At 36.7% G+C, this 22625-nt stretch overlaps 1 protein-coding gene across 1 annotated transcript in view; it reads right to left on the bottom strand.

The window, feature by feature from the left end:
• The window catches only part of LOC126473199 (BUB3-interacting and GLEBS motif-containing protein ZNF207), a 76896-nt gene extending 54977 nt beyond the window's left edge, over nucleotides 1-21919 (bottom strand). The window contains exons 1-3 of the mRNA XM_050100097.1: nucleotides 21776-21919; nucleotides 13524-13652; nucleotides 6452-6593 (exon numbers count right to left, since the gene is read on the bottom strand). Coding sequence (XP_049956054.1) covers nucleotides 6452-6593; nucleotides 13524-13652; nucleotides 21776-21814 — 310 coding nt within the window. The 5' untranslated portion in view covers nucleotides 21815-21919. The remainder of the gene's footprint in view (nucleotides 1-6451; nucleotides 6594-13523; nucleotides 13653-21775) is intronic.
• Between the last annotated feature and the right edge of the window lie 706 nt (nucleotides 21920-22625).

Genomic DNA, 22625 nt, shown 5'->3' with positions numbered 1-22625 from the left:
AGAAGCATTTTCAGACAGGATACACAAGTTGAGCACCCAACCTTATGAGCTGGGTAACAAACCAGATGTTGACGCAGTCTTGTTGAGGAAGGCTGAGGATAGTGCTGGATGTTTTCCTAAGGGGGATTTCTCCAGAATTTTCTTGCAATGAGAATGGAAAATCCACGCAATGTAGAAGAATCACTGCACATAGCCAATTATCTGCAAGAGATAGATAGTGCTGCTAAGTCTCGGAATGATCGGAAAATATTTGTGTCGAACAAAGAATGTTATCGTTTGGAAGAAAGGATGATTTTAAAGCACAGTGTTTTCAACAGCATTGTTTTAACTGTCAATGTATTGGTCTTAAGACATACGAGTGTAGGTCACGAAACAGGGCATAATGGGAGGAAGAAATTGTTAAATAACAGGAATCTTCCTTCCATTGAGAAACATTCCTATTAAATAGAAGTGCATTGAATGCACACTTGGAGACGAATCGTTTGTAGCTTGTTTGAAAGGGAAATAATATGAATTTTTGGTAGATGCAAGGGTACACACATCGGTTGTTAGTCTGGAACTCGTGGATAAGAGCTGATAACAGGAACCAAGATACAGGTTGTGCGCAATAGGCAGCAATGCAGTTGATTCTGACGGGACAATATTGCTTGGGTTTCAAGAGCAAATGGAAGAGTTCCCAACTGTTGGACAAGATGTCACTGCAATACTTGAGTTAGATTTTCTGGTTAGGCATCACGCAGAATCAACCTTGGGCTATGGGGCGACTGAACTCAATGGTAAGTATTTCTGTTGGGTACAACAGCTGCAAATGTTTCTATATCACAAGATGGACCCATTGCAAAGGTGGCATTGAATAAACTGTTTTTAAGTGCATTACAAGTTGTTCTACATGGCAAGAGTACCAACCAGCAGGTACAGGAACACTATTCTGGGTACCAGTATTAGACAGTAACATTCCACAGGGTGCAGTGTGCTTGGGAGAACCACTACCAAGTAATGACATGTTGGATGAGCTACATTGTTTCTTACATGGATGTATAACACGCAGAAGGGGTATTAATGGTCAGGTTATGGTGCCAATATGCCTGGATAATTTTGGGGGAGATGAAGTGAGTCTTCCAAAAGGATTACTGGCAGCCACATTAGATGTTTTCAAAGATGAAGACATTGAGGACTGCAGGGTACAAGGTAGAACAGAAAAAACCGTCGACATACCTACATGGCAAAAGAACGTTAAATGCCTTTCGCGTAAAGACAGGGCATTAATGGAATCAGTGGTACTATGGTATAACAGTTTGTTCAGTCCACAAGGAGTGTTACATGCTACACCAATCACACGACATAGAATACCGACAGACAATAGTCTGCCTGTATTTAGAAAACAGGATCAGCTACCTAAGCATTTACAGCCTTCAGTAAAGGAAAGGGTGAATCAGCAGTTATCTAATGGAATTATAGACCATAGTGATAGTCCAAGGTCAGCAAGTATCGTGACTGTGGGTATGAAACCATCAAATGGAACAAAGAAATAGCAGTTTTGTTGAGACTGTAAATTGTTAACTGAAAAAACAGTAGCAGATGTGTACCCGATCCCAAATATTATTGACACATTAGATAATCTGGGTCAATGCAAATTCTTTTCAACCCTAGATTTACGAAATTGATATCATCACTGTGAGGTACACCCGAGGATAGACCTAAAAAAAAAAATAGATACAAAACAGCACTCACCACAAATTCTGGTCACTACCATAATTGTAGGATGGCTTTTGGGTTGAAAAATGCACCAACTACATTTCAAAATTTATTAGATGGAGTCCTCAGAGGTTTAAAACCAAACAAATGCATGGTGTATCACGATGATATAATTATATTCGCGAATGCCTTGGAAGAGCATGTTTAGCGCTTGGAGATGGTATTAGACAGGTTGAGACAGGCTTGCCTTATGCTTACCATTGATAAGTGTCATTATGCAAGATCAAAAGTAAACTACCTGGGGCATATAATAAGCCAAGATGGTTTAAGGGCAGATCCACACCTTACTTCAGTAAAATATGACTTTCTGGTCCCTCAGACCGTTAAACAATTACAGTATTTCCTTGGATTAGCAAATTACTATAGAAAATTCGTGAAGGGGGGTTTGCTGAAGTGGCACAACCCCTAACAAAATCATTGCAGAAAGGTATTACATTTAACTGGACACCCGAGTGTCAGACATTTCAAAATTTAAGAAATATATTAACTTCAGATCCAGTTTTGATTTTTCCTGATTTCACAAAGGAATTCATATTGTCATGTGATAAATAGGGTACATCACATTGTCATGTGATAAATGTGGTACAGCTTTGGAGTGGTTTTAGGGAAAATCACTGATGGGAATGAACACCCAGTTCCACATGCATCTCGTCAGCTTAATAAGGCTGAACTAAATTATTCTACCAGTGAAAAGGAGATGTTAGCATTATTAGAGGGTATTTCATATTTTAGATGGTATGTTTATGGACTTAAGTTCACAGCGATTACTGATCATGCAGCTTTAAAATGGCTACTATGAATAAAAGAGCCTGCAAGTCATCTAATGAGGTGGGCTTTGAAACTCAGTGAATTTCAATATTATGTGATTCACAAACTGGGTGTTATACACAGCAATGTAGACACATTTAGTAGTGACCAATTAGGAAGCTGGGAAAGAAAGAGAGAGAGAGAGAGAGAGAGAGAGAGAGAGAGAGAGAGAGAGAGAGAGAGAGAGAGCAGGCTTCTTATAAAACTCTGAGCTGCACCCAAAATTAGTAAAACTGGTGAAACTCACTTAAACCGACACAAGGTCTCGGGCATTAGTTCTACCTGATACACCCAACTCCCCCCCTTGCAGCCCCAGAATATCTCATGCCTCCTAAAGTTTGTTTCTTTTTATTTTATTTGACCTTACTCTTCTCCTCCACAGCATTCAAGAAAATCAAGTTAAATCACTAAAGAAATAGTACAGAAAATAAACCCAACAATGTCATTTGCAAATACAGAAATTATACTAACTGATGCAACACTTGCAAACAAAACCACAACAGAATAACAGGAAATCAAAACTGTGACAACAGCAGAACAGAAAACATGCAACAAAAGAGACCTGTCAGTATACACATACTTAAAATGCTACAAAGCAGATACACATTCAAAAATAACACATTCAAGTGAAACAACTTACACTGCAGAAACAGACTGAATAATCCACTTACAGAGAAATCTAATGCATAAACAAAAGATACCAAGAAAATGGACTGGCGACTAAATTCTAATGAAGAAAACAAGGAAATGGAACTGGTAATGAGCACAATCAGGAATAAATATATTTTGATCTTTGGACATCCGATCAGGTTACTAGAAAAAAGAGTCATCACAAAAATAACAGATTTTATGGGACAGTAAGTGCAACATTGGATGGATTACGGAAATCAAGGTAAACATGAGAGAACTAGAAATTACATGAGAGAACTAGAAATTACAATGAAGATTTAAAAAACAAAAGAGACAAGATAAGGAAGTCAAACAAACAATTATTCAGATGAATAAATTGAGATCCAAGAGAACAAAAATGTACCGGACCAAAAGGAAAATGAAAAACCTGTTTTTATAAATTAACTAAAGCTGTCCAATAAAGGCCATGAAGTGTAAACAAAGGTGTTGAAGATGCATTCAAGGCATCACTACAGAAACCAATACGTATGACACACGCTATTAAGGCTCATGTGACAAACCGGATTAATTTAGTAACACAAACACCTTCTATATAAGAGTGTGATATTTAAGGTTGGTGCAGAGGCAGTGGCAAACAACCTCCACTATACTTCTACCCTACAGTTTTCACTTACACACTCTGCCAAAATGCCTTCATGTGAAAAGCAGGAGATCCAGATACGAAGACCTGAAGTGATTAACAAATATTGAATACTAAACTGAGGTGACAAGAGTCAGGGATAGCCACATATACCAGTAACAATAGTATTGTGTACACAAGGTTTTTTTTTTTTAGGTGGGGTTTAAGGGCGCTCAACTACTGAGGTCATTAGCGCCCAATGTGTACACAAGGTATTAAAGAGCAGTACATTGGCAGAGCTAACACTGTACTCAGGTGAATCATATGAAAAGGTTTCCAATGTGGTTAGGGCTGCACAATGGGAATTAACAGGCTTTGAATGTGGAATGATAGTAGGAGCTAGATGCATGGGACATTCCATTTCAGAAATCATTAAGGAATTCAATATTCCAAGATCCACAATGTCAAGAGTGAGCCGAGAAAACCCATTTCAGGCATTACCTCTCACTACAGACAACGCAGAGGCTGACAGCCTTCACTTAACGACCAAGAGCAGTAGTATTTGCATAGTGTTGTCAGTGCTAACAGTCAGCAACAATGAGTGAAATAACCACAGAAATCAATGTGGGACGTATGACGAACATATACATTAGGACACCGCAGCAGAATGTGGTATTAATGTGCTATGGCAACAGACAATCGACAGGAAAACTGTGGCCTGGTCTGATGAGGCCCGATTTCAGTTGTTATGAGATGATAGTAGGGATCGAGTGTGGCGTGGAGCCCACAATGCCATGGATTCAAGTTGTCAACAAGGCACTGTGGAAGCTGCTGTTGGCTCCATAATGGTGTGGGCTGTGTTTACATGGAATGGACAATGTCCTCTGGTCCAACTGAATCAATCATTGACTGGAAATGGTTATGACCTGCTACCTGAAGACCATTAGCAGCCACCCATGTACTTCATGTTACCTTGACAATACGTCATGTCACCGAGTCACACTTGTGCACAATTGGTTCGAAGAGCATTCAAGAAAATTCGAGCAAATGATTTGGCCACCCACCAAACATTTATACAACTTAATCAAGAGGTCAGTTTGTGCACAAACTCCTAAACCACAATACTTTTGCAAGTATGGACAGCTATAGAGGCAGCATGGCTCAATACTTCTGCAGGAGACTTCTAACAACTTATAAAGTACACGCCACATTAAGTTGTTTAATTGTGCCGGGCAAAACTAGGTGATCCAATATTAGACTTTTGTCACCTCAGTGCATCTACCCTTTCAAACAAGAGGTGAAGATAACCTCAGCTCGCTGTAGCCACAGTTTGGCTTATTAATTAAATGGCAGCTACTCACTTTAGTGTGTCATGTGGCAGCCTTACAACAGAAGCAGGGTGTGCATTATGCCTTTTGCAATTACCTAGTTTCACAAACAAATAGTTCACCTACAATGTGAAAACTAAATAATAATGAGCAGAACTTTGGGTGCGTAAAAAACTGGCCACAGCAAGTAGCACACGAAATACAGATGCATATCATCTTAGGAAAAGGGATAACACTTATTACTTCAAAACTGGACACAAAAATTCTCTTTAATGTCAATGAGTATTAATTCTGTACAACTACAATAAAGAAGCATACAAAAATGAATAATGTAAGAAACGAAAAGCATATGAAAATTAATAATGCAGAAAAGGGAAGTGTGATGTTTCTATTCACATCAGTTTCCTTTTCTTTTGTTTCCAGTGTTCCCTTACAATTTATTTAGTACTGTTGCTTGTGTGAAGTGTGACTCTCATAATTTTGGTTGGTACAGAGAGACAGGATATCTGATCATTATAATCACAGAAACTTTTACTGCTACCACCTGAGAAAACAGCAATGTACAAACATTTTGTGCCAAACCTGTGTACTTTCTTTGTTACCTGATAATTTCCAGGTAAGACAAATGGAATTTTCATTTCGTTTGTATCAATCGATGAGTTAGTCAATACCTGAAAACAAAATAACATGCACAACAAGCAAATAAGATGAATTCATATAGTCATTAGTACTTTTTACAGACTGAACTGTAACCAATGGTCAGAAGTACATACATAGGACACTTACACAACCATAAGTCTACCACTGAATCAGTATTGTGAAGTATAGATACATCTCCCTATCCACCAAATCCATGTTGCTACCTGGTGCGAGACAAACACAAATGATCTCAATCTGCAGGAATAACATGACGTAGGCATGAGGATCTGCTGCCGTCTACATACAGCCCTTGCCACAAAACTTTAAAATTAATGTTACTGTACATTTGAGAATTAAGCTTTTTTACAGTTATTGTAATGTTATATTAGGAACAGACTCACATTACAGTAAAGATAACTGGAAACATGCGCATGCATGCAATCCCTCCCCCCCCCCCCCCCACTCTCTCTCTCTCTCTCTCTCTCTCTCTCTCTCTCTCTCACACACACACACACACACACACACACACACACACACACACACACACAGAGAGAGAGAGAGAGAGAGAGAGAGAGAGAGAGAGAGAGAGAGAGAGAGGGGGGGGGGTTGCAGGATTCACATTATTAAAACGATTTTAGGGTAAATAAAAGTGGATACAGACAAAAGTACTTACCACCAGATGTTTTCCCTTGCTTCTGCCTCTCGTGTTCTTTAATGTCCTCTGGTGGTATGCCTTCCATACCATAAATTTCGATTTCTATGTTAGATCTATTTGGTAATGAATTTGGTACTTTATCAATAGTTTCTTTATGGACCTACAACAGAAAATTGCAGTTGGCAAACATGCACACGAAGTAAATTAGAACTCCCTAAGAGTGGAGGTTAAGAAACCACTACTCAGAAACACTGTATTACGCATGCAAACAATTAAGGCACACCCTGAAAGTTAGCAAACATTAATCCCACTGCGACACCAAGAAAGAAATTATACGCCCAAGAAAATCCAAACATACACAATTTTCTACAGAATTCTGCTCAAAAATAAATGTTTACACTTTCCAGACGTGTATAAATGACAAATTTTTATACCACTAAGAAATGTATAATAAATGCATGGGTTCAAGGTAATATATACCAACAAAATTTGAGCTTCCATCTGGATCAAGTGGATCAATGTTCACTTGAGAGCAGCCGGAAGTTTGAGACAATTTTATTATAATGTATAACAGGTCTTCAATATGCTGGACACACAGAATATACTGTTTATAAAGACCTTGAACTGCTTAGTTCGAGCAATATTTTACTTCCATTTATTGTGGACACAAAGAAAATTCTGTTATATAGCAGGTTTTGATTAAATTTCATTATGCACAAAGAACTCTTCTCATAATTTATACACTCAATAAATGTACAATGAGTTGGTGGAATTATAAAAAATGGAGTAGCAAAAAGAAAACGGGTACAAAAAGGAAAATGTGACCAAGAAACCCATATTCCAAGACAACAATAAACATTCTTAACATAAAAATGTAGCCAAATATTTTATATTAAACCAGTTTGTCCATTTAGTTATCATATACTGCCAAATTTATCATATACTATGATACTGCACAACACAGTTACGATTTGTAACACTTGAGATACAAAACAGTAAACATAAAATTTGAATGTAAAGTATAATATTAATTCATACATCTAAAAGTGATCTACAGCTCTGCTGAAATTAAGGGCAGTACATATACACAGAAAATATTTTATGACAATGTTCTGTTCATGACTGTGCAGTAAAATTATCAAATTATTTGCCTGTAATCTAATCTATTACACTGAATTCAATGGACATAGACATAAATGCAATATTAATCCTATACATTGTGTGTTTCCATAAGATTTGCTAGTTTACTTTCCAAAATGGCTATCAGAAATTTAAAAAAAAAAAAAATTACACTAAATCAAAGTAATCCCAATTTTCCTAATTTACTCACAGTAAACCCCACCAAGCAGAAAAACATCTATAGTGCCTAAAATGTTACAATGTTCTTAATACAAAAAAGCGGTGTGATTCAAACAAAGCCATAAACAATACAAGTCACATAAATTCTTAATATCATGCTTAAAAATTCTTGGTAATAATAGCTAAAAGTTTCTCAAAAATATGAACTTTCTCGTCAAACCTGCGTGGCAACAGCAAGTTATAGAGTGATAATTCTGGGTGGTGTGCTAGATGACGTTCTAACCCCTGTAAAAAAGAGGCCAAAAGTGAATTTATTCAACTTTGGCATAAGGTGTTTAATATTATTTGCCATATTTTTTCAGTAACTACTTTCAATGAAGATGAACAACGGTTAAAAACTTGCACGAAAGGGAACCCTCAATTGTCACATACCTTACCTTTACCAACCTGCACTACTAAATGTGCTCTTATTCCATTAAGTGGAGCTTTTGTCCCCTACTAAAACAATGTAATTCTAAAACATAGGCACATGTTTTCCTGAACAAAACATATTTTAGTCAAAATGAACATTAGCTGAAAAGTGACTTAGCACAGTATTTGAAATTATGTTTATACAGCTGCACTTTGCAACCAATATGAATTAACATTTCATAAACATAAATTGTGCCACAAACATTCAATGACAACAAACACATCCAACAAACTCTAATGCCCAAAAAGACTGCTTTATAAATGCAACAATATACCCATGAAGTGTTGATACAAATTGCTGATGCCAACATATAACTGATCAAAATTTTATGTTCCCAGTAACCAGTTCCAAAACATCAACAGATGCCAAATAATTGTCACCCCACAATGGACAGGTAAACAAGGCAGTGTACAATCATACAGGGTAAACAAAATACTCTGATGATATGAGACAATCCACATTATAAAATGAGGGTGGGGGGAGAGGAGCAAACTTTTGAGGCACTGACTTTGCAAATGTTTGTAGTACTTATTAAATGAACCACAAAGAAAACACTGCAAGAATTCAAGGGAGACTGTTGGTAATGAAGACCAGTTACATAAAATGTTACTTTGCAATAGCATGCACACTGATCACTCACAGCCCATGATACATCTGAAATGAGCACTTCATTTTTTCCCCTCTTTACTATGGATTGCACAGCCTAACAAATAGTAGTATGTTCCTGTCTCTCAAGGTTGCACTAGGCTGTGTTGTGTTGAAAAATGGGAACAGGTAGAGCTATTTCAGTACTCACAGTAAATGGAAAATTGAGCACAGTCCATGCAAGCAGCCTCCTACAGAAAAATGCAATAGGAGATAAAGAGGCCTGGATAGACTACTACAGGTACTTAATATTCCAAAAGTACACTCACTACTGCCCCCAAATTCACACTTTGCCCTATTGAATTAGTCGAAATTCTTCATGAAATGTTCATTCATAGTAATTCATAATCATATTGCCAACTGAAAAAAACCTGTTTAAAGCATCAACTGGGAAACATTAAAAAGAGCATGTCTCACTCAGGTCACTACAAACTCAATGTTCTGTACACTATAAAATATTGGCAATCATGAGTAACTCCAGGTTTAAAGAAAGATAACTTGGTATGTAACTACCACCAAAATAACGAAAGGCTGCAGTGTAGAACCAACAGTACCACCTGGGATGAGATAGTCTTGCTGCGTAACATTTTAAAATATAATTTCTTTCCTGACAAAGTTGGTAAGAAAATATTGATTTACTAGGTTATCTTTCATTTTAAAATGAATGTTGGTCATATAACAACAACTATTTAAATTTTAGGAGACTTCATGAAAGGCAGCACTAGTGTGTTTTGGCTTGATAGTTTTTCATTGCAAGAAAAGCACCAGAGGTGAGATCTCATATGTATGATCCAGAAGATGTGACGTGTTAAGCATTAACTGCTTAATAGTGCATTCAAGTGCCAGTTTGCATATTAATAATCAACTCTAATAATGTTTCTCTAATAACTGACAGGTAATTAAGAGCCTCCAAGCTATTTCAGGAACATGAAGGGTTGGCACGTCATGCTACAGGAGATGCCTTTCTACAATACTCACAAGAGAAATGTTACAACCCGAATTCCTTTTCCTGGCGAGCAAAGAAGCAGCAGCTAAGTGCACCTGCTGGGCAGGGTATTACTGTTGATGATTTGAGGAAATGTTTGAAGGAAGTATGCCAAAGAAGTATGCTGGACATTTAAAGAAAGCTGTGATCTTTAATCACAATTATCATTCAACTGAAGTACAAGAACTGAAACTGGGATCTGATTACCAGAGTGGGTTCTTCAGTTATGTATAAAGTGAAAAATCAGCAAATAATGTTGATGCATCTAAACTTATAAAATATAAAATTGTTCTTGCAAGAACATAAATTTAGTTCAGGAGCTCAAGCCCATTCCTTTCTCTGCAACAAACTGACTGCAGACAATTCATGGCACCTTTTCATTTGCAGATGTATTTAGTCATTTCTTTATTGTGTGTTGTCTACAAATTAATTTTTTCTGTTGTGTTTATCACTGATCCTAAGAGTTAATGCAACCCACTAACACTAATAAACAATAGTTATTACAATTTCTTAACTAGATCTTTTCATATTGCATTACTTCTATTTTACATTAGATAAATCAGGACTCAATTACAGTGAATGCCATTATGTATAGTATGTGGGGGATTTGGCACTGTCCTGCCTGGCTGTAACAATGTCTACAAAAGTGTATGTCAATGTAGCAGCACTAAACTGAAAACACATTAGAATTAAACGAAGAGAACTTTGACTATTTACAGAACTGTTTGCCTCTACACTCAAATACAGGTGAAAGCTGTGGCCCAAAAGTCTAAAATACTGTTATCGAAGGGTCAAAAATAACTAATCTCTCAGCAACATGTCCAAGTTCTATAATAGTCGAGGTTTCCATCATGATTAGTGTCCAGTATCTAGATACCTTTTTTGATTGTGTGCGTAACAACGTTATCTTTTTCCTAAATGATAGCAGAGGTTTTTTAAACTACCAATCTTTGACAGTTGTCAAATTTGTTCTAATGCACATCAGGGGGTAATGAATGATTTCACAGCCGGAACAACTGAAGCTAGTTGACACAACTACTTTTCACACTATACTGGACAATACCACAATTAAAACTATGGTATCGTACTTTAAGGTTTTTGTATCATTTACACGCTAGCAAAATATACTACTCTGAGCTCCTGGCATGTTACAGATATCAAGAAAAACAATTTTTGGTATAAATTTTTACAATAAAATGTCTGGGTCAGGTGTGTCACCTACAGTAAATATGGGTTTCTAAATTTAAACCACAGCCACTTTCACTTCCAGATTTAGGCTACACTTTAATGTATAGCAGGAAAGCTGAGAAACTGCGTTAGAAGGCTATGCCTGTTACTACATGATAAATATATAATATGAACATACCAACAGGTAGCTATTTCAGAGTGTTAAAACAGTGTTCCAAGACCTTAATGTTTCTTTATATCACTGAAATGAATTTATTGTAGCACCTTGTCAATACCCCAAATTTTTTATAGAGTGTTTCTGTAACGTAGCTAACTACTGAGCAACAAAACAACTATTTCATTTAGTCAAAAACTTTTGTGAACTCCAACTTTAAGAGAATGCTGCTAATTTGATGAAATTTGCTACATCCTCAGCTATAATGTTTATGTTCTTTCACAAAGTCATGGGCACGCTAGTACAAAGGTAATCATTAACCAACGAAAGTCCATGTTGGAACATCAACACTATTATGAAAAGTATAGACTGCTACTCACAGTAAGAATGACATGTTGAGTTGCAGACAAGCACAACGAAAAGACTATTACACATTGAGCTTTCGGCCAAAGCCTTCTTTTAAAAAAAACCCACCCGCCACACACACACACACACACACACACACACACACACACACACACACACACACACACACACGCCAAGGACACATCATGCACAAGTAACTGCTGCCACCAGCTACTCGGGCCAGAGATGGAGATCATCCGTGCATGCTTTTGTGAATGTGTGCGTGTTTTTCTTTTCGTTTCCAAAGAAGGCTTTGGGCAAAAGGCCAATGTGTAACATTTTTTTCTTTGTGCCTGTCTGCAACTCAACATGTCACCTGTACGGTGAGTTGCAATCTATCCTCTTCAAGGTAATGGTTAAGTAGATAGGGGAATAAGTGTTTACGAAAGATATAAAACAATACACCAAACAACGCAATGTTGTGTAAAAGAACACAATATGGTATCAATCAATCATTTTGAAACAATGAATTCAGATATAATAAATTGAGGCATATTGGCAAACATTAAGAAATAAAATGTGACACAGCTAGAATGTTCTACAAGATCTTAATGCTTGCTCCCCTCATAAAATGGTAATTAACAACAGATTAGTAAACTCTCGTAAAATTTACAATTGCAGTTGGTACAAATTCATGGTTCCCCAGTCTGGTATTTCGGTATAGGGTGTAAAGCAAGACATTTTGTACCTATTTTGTATGTTACATGCCGTTGGAGGCCTTATAATTGTATTTAATTAGTGCATAAACTATAAATTATGGCTTCCTTTGAGTAAAATATGGAGTAGTACAATTAACGACAGTTTAGTAACTATGTAATGTTCCCCCTTAGTGTTCTAGGGTAAAATGAGGAAAGTCTAATTCTGACAATTTTCAACTAGTCAATAACAATTTGAGTGGCTGCACTAAAAGCTTCATTAGTTGCAAACTTTACTATGCCACATTCATTCCGAGCACCAACTGCTCGCAGGTGACAATTTACACAGCTGTAATATCTTTCATGATTACAATGGTGAAAAGAAAATTATCTTAAATCGTCCCATAATCTAGTAGAGCTTGAACCTAACCAGTATTACAGGACTTCAAACAATGTTCTAACTATTCAAATCACGTTCCACTCTGAAAGGTTATGCTGAGGAACACAGTAACTGCAACATTATTTTTCGTATCTCTGGACTACTGACAGCCTATCACACAAAACCAGTTGTTATGCCATGGGCATGACACTGTACATACTATGAACAAAACTTTCAAAGCACCATCTTCAATTAAGTAGCTTACAGAATTGTTTAATACTGTTTACTGATGCTATTATCACACATTTGCCCTCTTTACATCTGTATATCATTTACACAGCTCTTCAGGTAACTCAACGAAACAAATGAATAACTGAATCTTTTGCTAACAAAAGGCCTTATGTTTATAATCCTTGTTTCTCTAGTCTACATTTAATTTAACAAGATTAAAATGAATTTCACATCTACCAAGGAAATGACTGCCCTCAGAAGATAGAAATTTTGTCTAGCATGCTCTGATCAACATTTCTTAAAAGTTTGTTTTGAAATTTTGAACAAAAATTTTAACATAAGTGAGTTTCTATTAAGCAGTACAAACACCTTTAGACAAAAGCCAATTATTTGAGAAGCCAACATAATCTGCACCCAAAATGTCACATTGAATGAATTAATTCTGTAATAACCAGTTTCCTTTGTGAAAAATCAAGCTAGGAAATCATCTTAAACTTTAAACTGACAATGTATGTTCCAACGTCCACTGTGCAACACATTTATTACCGTAACAGCCTACTGCCATATTGCATGACGATACTGATAAAATTTGATAGCATAATGAAAAAGCACATACATCTCTCAAAAATATACAGATAGTGACCACACAGAGTGCGACAGTACTCTTTTCTTTCCAAATGCTCACAAAATTTCTTACCTGCATGCAATGTATCGATAATCCAGGTCCAGTATAGAGTTTCTTGTGACAAATGTGACATTTAAAATGCTTTGCCTTTTGATGCTGGATGAGAATTTTTTCATCATCAAATTCTCGGTTACAATACCAAAGTTATTAAGGAAATAACATAAAAAAAGTTTACAGAGCAAAACAACATTCTTAAGCTGAAGACAGCACTGTGACATTACAATTAATAAAACCTACATGTAATAATAATAATAATAATAACAATAATAATATGGGAAGGGTGGACTAGTTCTTACCACACAGAGTAAGCATTAAGTATTTATTATACACCTTAACATCCTACATGCTAGAAGGTGATCAAACTGAATTTTTATGGAAAACCTTTCATTTGCATAAACAAATACACACTAGCACATAATAAATTATTAGTTGAGTTTTAATTTCCTGTGAGCAACGGCTTGGCATTTCTGTCACTGCCACATATACTGCAGGATTCTGGAGCAAGTAAACAGAAAATATTGGAAAATGAAGCTATTAGCTTCTGGACAAAAAAGACCTCTGGCTACACTACACATCAGACCATCGCCTCAACGACAATTTCACATTCACATTCATTGGCTTCGGCAACAGCCAACCTAGTTGTCACTTTCCAACCTAACCTATACCTGGAACAGAACAACAAAGTAACTGTATGTTGAGCACATTAGTGAGCTCATGGTCTGTTCACCATTATGCACAAGTCTAATATGGCTTCAGAACAGCACATGTGTGTTTCTATACCAATTATGTTCAAGTGTCCCCTGTTAACGTGCAATATTAAGCTCACTTCAAATGGTACTAATAGAAGTGCCACATACCTAAACACTTTCAGTTGGCTTAGCACGTTCAGTAAACAGAACATACTGTAAAGAGAAACTAAGCCAGTACAAAAAGAAAAATTGTGTTGAAGATTGTAATTGTCATTCCCAGCTGACTAATAATTGGCAAATGAGGTAGCCAACTCATGTTCTGATTGGTTGCTGCACTGGTAGATGTACTGTGAACAGCTAGCTCGGATCTGGTCTAGACCTCAAACTACACTACAATTATACTCCGATAAAAATAATTTTGTGACTAATTTTTCAGTGAGCTGAATGGTAAGAGCCAAGTGTTGTTCTTTCTCTAGAGCCACGTACTTTGTGTTTTGCCTGTACATAAAGAGCATTATCTAGCATGGCTGAATGCTTGCCAGATCGTGTCATCACCCCCCTCCCCCTCCACAATACAATACACATTTATACTCTGTAAACTACTGTTAAGTGCAGGGCAGGTGTATGTTCCATTGGACCAGTTACTAGGTATTTCCCCTGTGCAATTTGTGTGTGCAGTGTGGGAAGAATGGTTATTTAAATGTCTGTGTGCATGCTGTAATTAATCCAATCTCATCCTCATGATCCTTATGGGAGCAATACATAGGGGGCTGCAGTATATTCATAGAGTCATAATATAAAGCCAGTTCTTGAAAACTTTGTTAGTAGGCTTTCTCAGGATTTGTTACATCTACCTTCAGAGTCTGCCAGTTCAGTTTCTTTAGTCTCTGTGACTCTCCTATGGGTGAAACAAACATGTGATAATTCATGCTGGCCTTCTTTAAGCAATATTCTAAGGTATGTGACTTTTCTATTCCACAATCTTAAGATATCACGTTCTTTTCATTTTGTGAATTGCACAATTTTATATTTCTGAACATTTAAGAAAGTTGCCAATCTTTTGCAACTCTTTGAAATATGACAGAATATTTATGCAATTTCTTTCAGACAGTACATCATTATAGATAACTGCATCATCTGTGAAGTGTCCAAGATTATCAATATTGTTCACAAGGTCATTAACATAAAATGTGAACAGTAAACATCCCAACACACTTCCCTGGGGCACACCCGATGTTACATCTACAGTCTATGTGAACAAGAAAAAATATTTCCCACGTAAAAAAAACTTTTTGACAGGCAACTGGTTGGTTTGAGGGAGGGGACCAAACAGAACTGTCATCCTCCTGTATGCAAGCCTAGTGTGCTAACCACTGCACCACCTCATTCGGTCTGTCGGATGAAAATATACTTTTTTCCAGGTGAAAATACACTATACACCTGGGGAAAATACTTTTCTTCTGTGTCGAGCGACAGAAAAATCCCCGTAAAACTTACACATCCTTTGAGTTGTAAAGATTTTATACACTGGCATAGAGCTTCCTGGCACTTTCAGAAATGAAACCCAGCAAAAAACGAGGAAAAGATCTTTGATGTGTGGCAACATTTCCACAGCATATTTTCGTATTATGAAAGTATACACATCAATTCCATGAAATACAATACGATAACTTCCGAGGCACTGTAATCTATGTTGCCATATGTTTTTGTCAGCCAATCATAGCTCATGTCACGTGATCTCACCATCCAGCAGCAACATCATTGTTAAGCAGCACCAACACTAAATGGGCAAAGTTAATGGTTTAAATATATAAACATACAGCACAGCTACAAGAGAAGCTAAGCTTTCACATATGATATGGATCATCAAAAATTTTTTGTAGTTTTTTTCCCTGAGGGTGTGGATAGGCAGTATCCCAAGAGCACAGCTTCAATTGAAGTTGAAAATCTCTGAGAAGCGGGATTATAAATTTCACTGCAGTGCACTTAGGATTTCATGGGTTACCGGGCTGAATACATTTTCCATTGACCACTTCAACTTTTCCATGGGAAAACCAATTGTGTGAAATTGTTCAAAAACTCACTTCACGCTTCTAATATTCAGCATTCTTCTGTAGCACCATATTTCAATGGCTTCTATTCTCTTCTTATCTATACTTTTTATTGTCCGTGTTTCACTTCCATACCTGACTACACTCCATACAAATACTTTTAGAAAAGACTTTTTAACACTTAAATCTACATTCGATGTTAGCAAATTTCTCTTCTTCAGAAACATTTTTCTTGCAACTGCCAATCTACATTTTATATCCTCCCTACTTTGGCCATCATCAGTTATCCTGCTGCCCAGATAATACAACTCATCTATTATTATAAGGATCTCATTTCCTAATCTGATTCCCTCAGCGACATCTGATTTAACTCTGTTACATTTGTCATCCTTGTTTTGCATTTGTTGATGTTCATCTTATATCCTTTCAAGACACTGTCCATTCTGTTCAATTGCTCTTACAAGTCCTTTGCTGTCTCTGACAGTATAACAATGTCATCAGCAAACTTTAAAGTTTTTATTTCTTGTCCCCGAACTTTAATTCCTTCTCCAAATTTTTCTTGGGTTTCCTTTAGTACTCGCTCAATGCACAGAATGAATAACATCAGGGATAAGCTATAACCCTGTCTCACTCCCTTCTCAATCAATCATTGCTTCCTTTCCACGCCTCTCCAGTCTCATTTCTACAGTCTGATTTCCGTACAAGTTGTAAGTGGCATTTTGTTCTATGTATTTTACTCCTGCTACCTTCAGAATTTGAAACAGAGTATTCAAGTCAACTGACAAAAGCCTTCTCCAAGTCTACAAATGCTATAAACACAGATTTGCTTTTCCATAACCTATCTTCTAAGATAAGCCATAGAGTCAGAACTGCCTCGTGTTGCTACATTTCTCCAAATCAAAACTGATCTTCCAGTCTTCTGTAAAGAATTCATGTTAGTATTTTGCAACCACGACATTAAACTGGTAGTTCGATAATGCTCACACTTGTCAGTAACTGCTTTCTTTGGAACTGGAATGTTTCCTGTTCTCTTCCACGTATACAATGTTTTTCATGACTCCTAAAACGAGAGGTAGTAATGATTAAATTATACTCTGTACAAGATTATACCATGTGGTTTCCTCTTCTTTCCATTCTCCCACTCCATTTTCATCTCATATTTTTCCTTCTCTTCCTTTTTCTATTATTGAATTCCAGTCCCCCCATCACAAATTTTTGTCTCCCTTAACTACCTGAATGACTTCTTTTATCTGATCATACATTTATTCAATCTCCTCATCATATGTGGAGATAGATGGTACATAAACTTATACCACTGTGGTCAGTGTGGGCTTTCTGTATATCTTGGCTAAGATGACGTAGTCACTACTGTTCATAGCAGCTTACCCACATTCCTGTTTTCTTATTCATTATCAAAATTACTCCAGCATTATCCCTATTTGATCTTGTATTTATAACCCTGAATTCACTTGATCAGAAATTCTGTTCCTCCTGCCACCAGACTAATTCCCCCAATATCTAACTTTAAACCTATCACTTTCCTTTTTTAAATTATCTAGCCTACCTACCCAATTAAGGGCTCTAACATTCCACTTTCCAATTTATAGAATCCCAGTTTTCTTTCTCCTGATGAGAACATCCTCGAGAGTAGACGCCACTCGAAGCTCCAAATGCGGGACTATTTTACCTCCAAAATATTATACCCTAGACGATGCCACCATCGTTTAACCAGGCAGTATAGCTGCATGTCCTCAGGAAAAATTATAGCTGTAGCTTCCCCTTGCATTCAGCAGTTTATTTAAGATATAACAAACACAAATAAGCCAAAAATTTTAAGTAATGCCGTACATGACTGGTCTTATGGGTTCAAAATTTTTCCAAGTGTCTGGCCCCCAGTGTTTAGTTTTGCATGAAAGTCTAACGCTCCGTGGTTTAAAAAATTAATCATTCATTCTCAAATGTAACATAATTCATCTATCATAAAAGGAAATTTACTTTGAAAGTAACACTTCTCAAACCACTATTACAATATTTTCCTGCAAACTGTTGAAACTGTAAACATTTGCGACATCACACTCATTGAAACGAGGCACTGAAAGCAGTTTGTTGTTACAAAGTATTGCATATCATTTTACACATTTTGCTGTTAGCAGACACTTTTATCTCCACCACATTTTGTTGTTGTAAATGGTGCATTTTCTTTGCAACAAAAGTTTTATTTTGCTGTTATTCTCTCATTTGTGTTTTATTGCTGCAGTATTATTCTGCAGTAGTGGGCTAAAGCAAAACTGTTAAGAGTAGCAGTTCTTACCAGTCAAAATTACAAAAATTTAACTGGAAACCAAACCAATCAGAAATTCCCAGGTCTTTCCCAGACGAAAAAATGAATGAGATTTTTCTCAGATTTCCCAGTTGTCCCGGAGCATATACACCTTGTTCTACGCCTGTTGGTGGGTCTCCAATATAACTTGTAGCGTCCTCCATACAAAAAAATCCTCAATCTAGTAACAAATATTGCTTGTTACTCCATACAATCGTACTTTTGATGAAAAGCATAAATGTGATATTGACTCAGATGCTTTTTGGATATAGAGAAATACTGCCTCTACCTGACTGTCTTCATGTATGGCTTTCAGTACAGCATGCGAGGAAAGTGCGAGTTGGGTTTCAAATGATTGATGTTTTTAGAATCCATGTTGACTCGCCAGGAGGAGGTCATTCTGTTTGACATACCATACCTCAGCATGTTTGAGCTCAGAACATGTTCTCAGAATCTACAACAACAAACTAATGTCAAGGATGTAGGACAGTAGTTCCAGGGGTCATTTCTGCTACTCTTGTTGTAGACATGTCTGAACAGTGATTTCTTTCACTTACTGGGTACTGTTTAATGTTCCAGGAGTTTACGATACATTATAGTTATTTTATTCCAGTTACAGTCTGTCACCAGAACATTGATTTGGTAATCATATCTGTTGTCTTCTCCAACTCACAGCGAAACACTCACCTTTCAACATAACCCAGATCTCTAGCTATGGTACAGATCATTGTCACAACAACGTAGATTCCACCTCTGAGAGAAAATCATTTATTTATTTCAATGCAGGCTGTGCAGCAGTACTGAATACATCAATCAAAGGAACTCCTGTACATAGCAAAATCAGAAATAAAGAATGGCTGTCCATGCAATGTGATTAAATCATAATTTCGTCACCACAACAAAGATTCTCATATTTCAGAAAAATTCATTTACAATATTTCAACATAACAAGTGAATATCTTAATTTTTTACATTTGTATACAGGGTAAAAGCAGTGTGTGATAAAAGATTATCCACAAAATGAGATTAATTTGTATGTCTGAGGCATGAAGACATATATCGTTAACAGATGTTGATTGGCTATCTCCAACCAGATGCATTAGCAACATCTGCTCGATACCACCAAGAAATGGAGCTCTTTGTGAAGTTCACCCAAAAATGTATCACAAATTGGATATCAGAAGAGGCCTGCCTACTGACAGTAAAAATCTATAATTATAAACTTTCCTTATGTTTGAACCCACACTTACAAATCAGTTTAACATATTTGAGAAGTATTTGTTACATGACAAAGTACAGTGCCCACTATCTAAAACAACAATACTTTCCTCTGAAATACTTAGTATATTACCACTTCATCCAGTGTGCACAGTGGTTAACTGTTAGATTTCAGCAACATAGATCCAAGCTTCGGGCCAAGAAAAACAACAAGAAAAGGATCATCAGCTTTGCCTAATGACATAATGCTAATGATTGCTGTGAAGTCACATTTCGGTGTGTGTATTAGCAGTTTTGTTATTAGTTGGTAAATCAAACAAATGAGAAATTAAAAAAACCTTGTTTTGGTGAAAGACTCATCTGTAGCTTTGCTTGAGGTCTAGGTTAAGTTGGTAAGTTGTTGGTGGTGTTAGTGAAGCCACTGAATGTGATACTAAAAAACCTGGTTGCTGTGCAGACTGATATGTAGCTTAGCCCATTTGGAAAATCATCACTGGTATGTTCAGTCGCCACGTTGTTTATGACATTTGCTGCATGTTTCCTACGTCAATGGTCAGGAACAAAAGTTTCAATCCCTAGTCAACACTAGGATGTTTCCTGTCACTCACTGCTTCTTTCACACATGACAATGAAAAATGCAAAGTTGAACCAGGGTTCAGAGTCCACTTTAAACAACAGAGCTTTCACAAATGGGCACATCAGACACTTCCAGGCAAGTGCATACCACAACCGATGATACCATGTGTAGAAGATTCTGGTGTTCCTGTTAACTATCAGGTAAAAAGTAGTGCTCCCATTTAAAGACATTTAATCACTGTTTTAATTTTTCAAATTTGGTTGCCCCAGTAAATAATACCAAACATTTAAAGCCAAAAATAACAGTTTAAAGGTAATGTGTATAACAAACAAAAAACTCCTTTCCTCAACCCATATTTCCCAGCAAATTGTCGTGAACTACTTAAAAATACTTTAGTCAAGAGGTGAAATATAGCGAAAAATCTGCTCTACTTCAGTCAATTGGTTTGCATTCTTTGAATATCCTAGATATTTAATTTTCGGCCAGAGTCTGAAAGGTTTGGAAACTTGACCTGTAAAACTCATGTCTTTGACAGAATCCACTAAAACAATTTCATATTGCATCCTATGCAACCTTCAAATAAAAAATGACTTCCCTCTCAAAATATATTAGCAAAATTCTATACTTCTAAATACCAATCACTCAAAGAATGAGCAATGTATGTACAGGTCCTGCTATTAACTACAGGCCAACAGCATCTAGTGATGTCACACAAAGAACTGCTTTCCTCATCGTGTCATCAAAATTTGCCTTACAACTTAACAAAATAGTCGAATTGCATCTCTGTCCACAAGAGTTTGTGCAACATAACTACTTTCTTTGTCAATAACAAAATTGATCACATCAATCACAAACTCTATAATAAATGTTTCTTATATTTACAGTTCATCAACTATCTGAATTGACTAATACCCATTAGCAGAGATAAAATTATAATTTCGAGATAATCACTTTATAACTCCAATATTCCACTTACACCAACCAACAATGCCTCTGTCATAAACATTCTACACCACTAGTACGTAAGAATCCATTAGGTCTACTATATGCCAGACAGCACAAAACCACTGAGATGAACTCGGACAACTTTAATACAGCTTGAGCACCACAAAACCAATGGGATGAACACACAAAATTTAAATACAGCTTTAGCTCTCAAAATAAATAGTTATACAACACAAACACTGTCTATGATAGTAAATAATACCCTCCTTCAAAACTACACATATTAGCACTCAAAAACTTTGCAACGGATGCACAGGTGTTAATTATTAATTTGAAACATCCCAGTCTACAAACTACCTCAACTTGATTACACATAGTTCTATTTACTAATACTAAAATTGGAGCTAATGCGGAACAAATACGCAATTACAATAAACATGTATAACTTCTGCTAAAGGATACCAGCACCAAGGTTTGGACAGCTTCTTCTTCTTGCGACCCATATCAGAAAAAGTTAAATTTTTACACTTTATGAAACTATATTAAACTAAATCTGTTAACAACGGCACCCAATATTCCTGAGTAACATGGCGTCCAGGATATACTTAATTTCGCATCTTTGACGTATGCCTACACATCCAAAGATAAAAATTATACACTCAAGGATTTTAGCGTTGACACGTTTCAGCAGGCATTGTAAACTTGCACATGCATACGCAACAACTACTTGTTCCAGACTTATTGCCTGGCGTCTCATTACATTCAACGATCTATTCGTGTACATAACGTCTCTGCAGACAGATTGTTGCATATGAACAGGAGATTTGCGCAGATACGAGTTGTGTGCAAACTTGGAAAACTGCACAAATCTGTGGACACCAGTCACATAAACGTTGCATGTCGGCATAATGAGAGAGATTTCAAAATACATAACTAACATAGATAACTAACATACATAACAAAAATACATAACTAAAGGCCCGTCCACACGCAACGATCTGTCTGCGCAAATGTCTGCGCACAATACATCTGCGCAGACAGATCGTTGCGTGTGGACAGAAGATTTGCACCAACCTGAGGTGTGTGCAAACCTGGAAGTTGGAGTTGGAGGTTTGAGCGAAACCTCTCAAATCTGTGGGTTCAAACCACATCTGCGCAGACAAGTTAGAGCGTGTGGACAGGAGATCGCCGCAAATCTGGCACGAAACAGCTGTTTGCTCAGTCTAGTGTTTGTATTTGTGCGCATAGGGCATTAAAATGGCTGATACTCGTCAGTGTTCTCGAGAGTTTGTAAGTGAATTCATTGAAATATAT

Source organism: Schistocerca serialis, chromosome 4 (genome assembly GCF_023864345.2).
Source record: "Schistocerca serialis cubense isolate TAMUIC-IGC-003099 chromosome 4, iqSchSeri2.2, whole genome shotgun sequence".
Taxonomy (NCBI): Eukaryota; Metazoa; Arthropoda; class Insecta; order Orthoptera; family Acrididae; genus Schistocerca; species Schistocerca serialis.
This window is presented reverse-complemented; position numbering and strand designations above follow the sequence as displayed.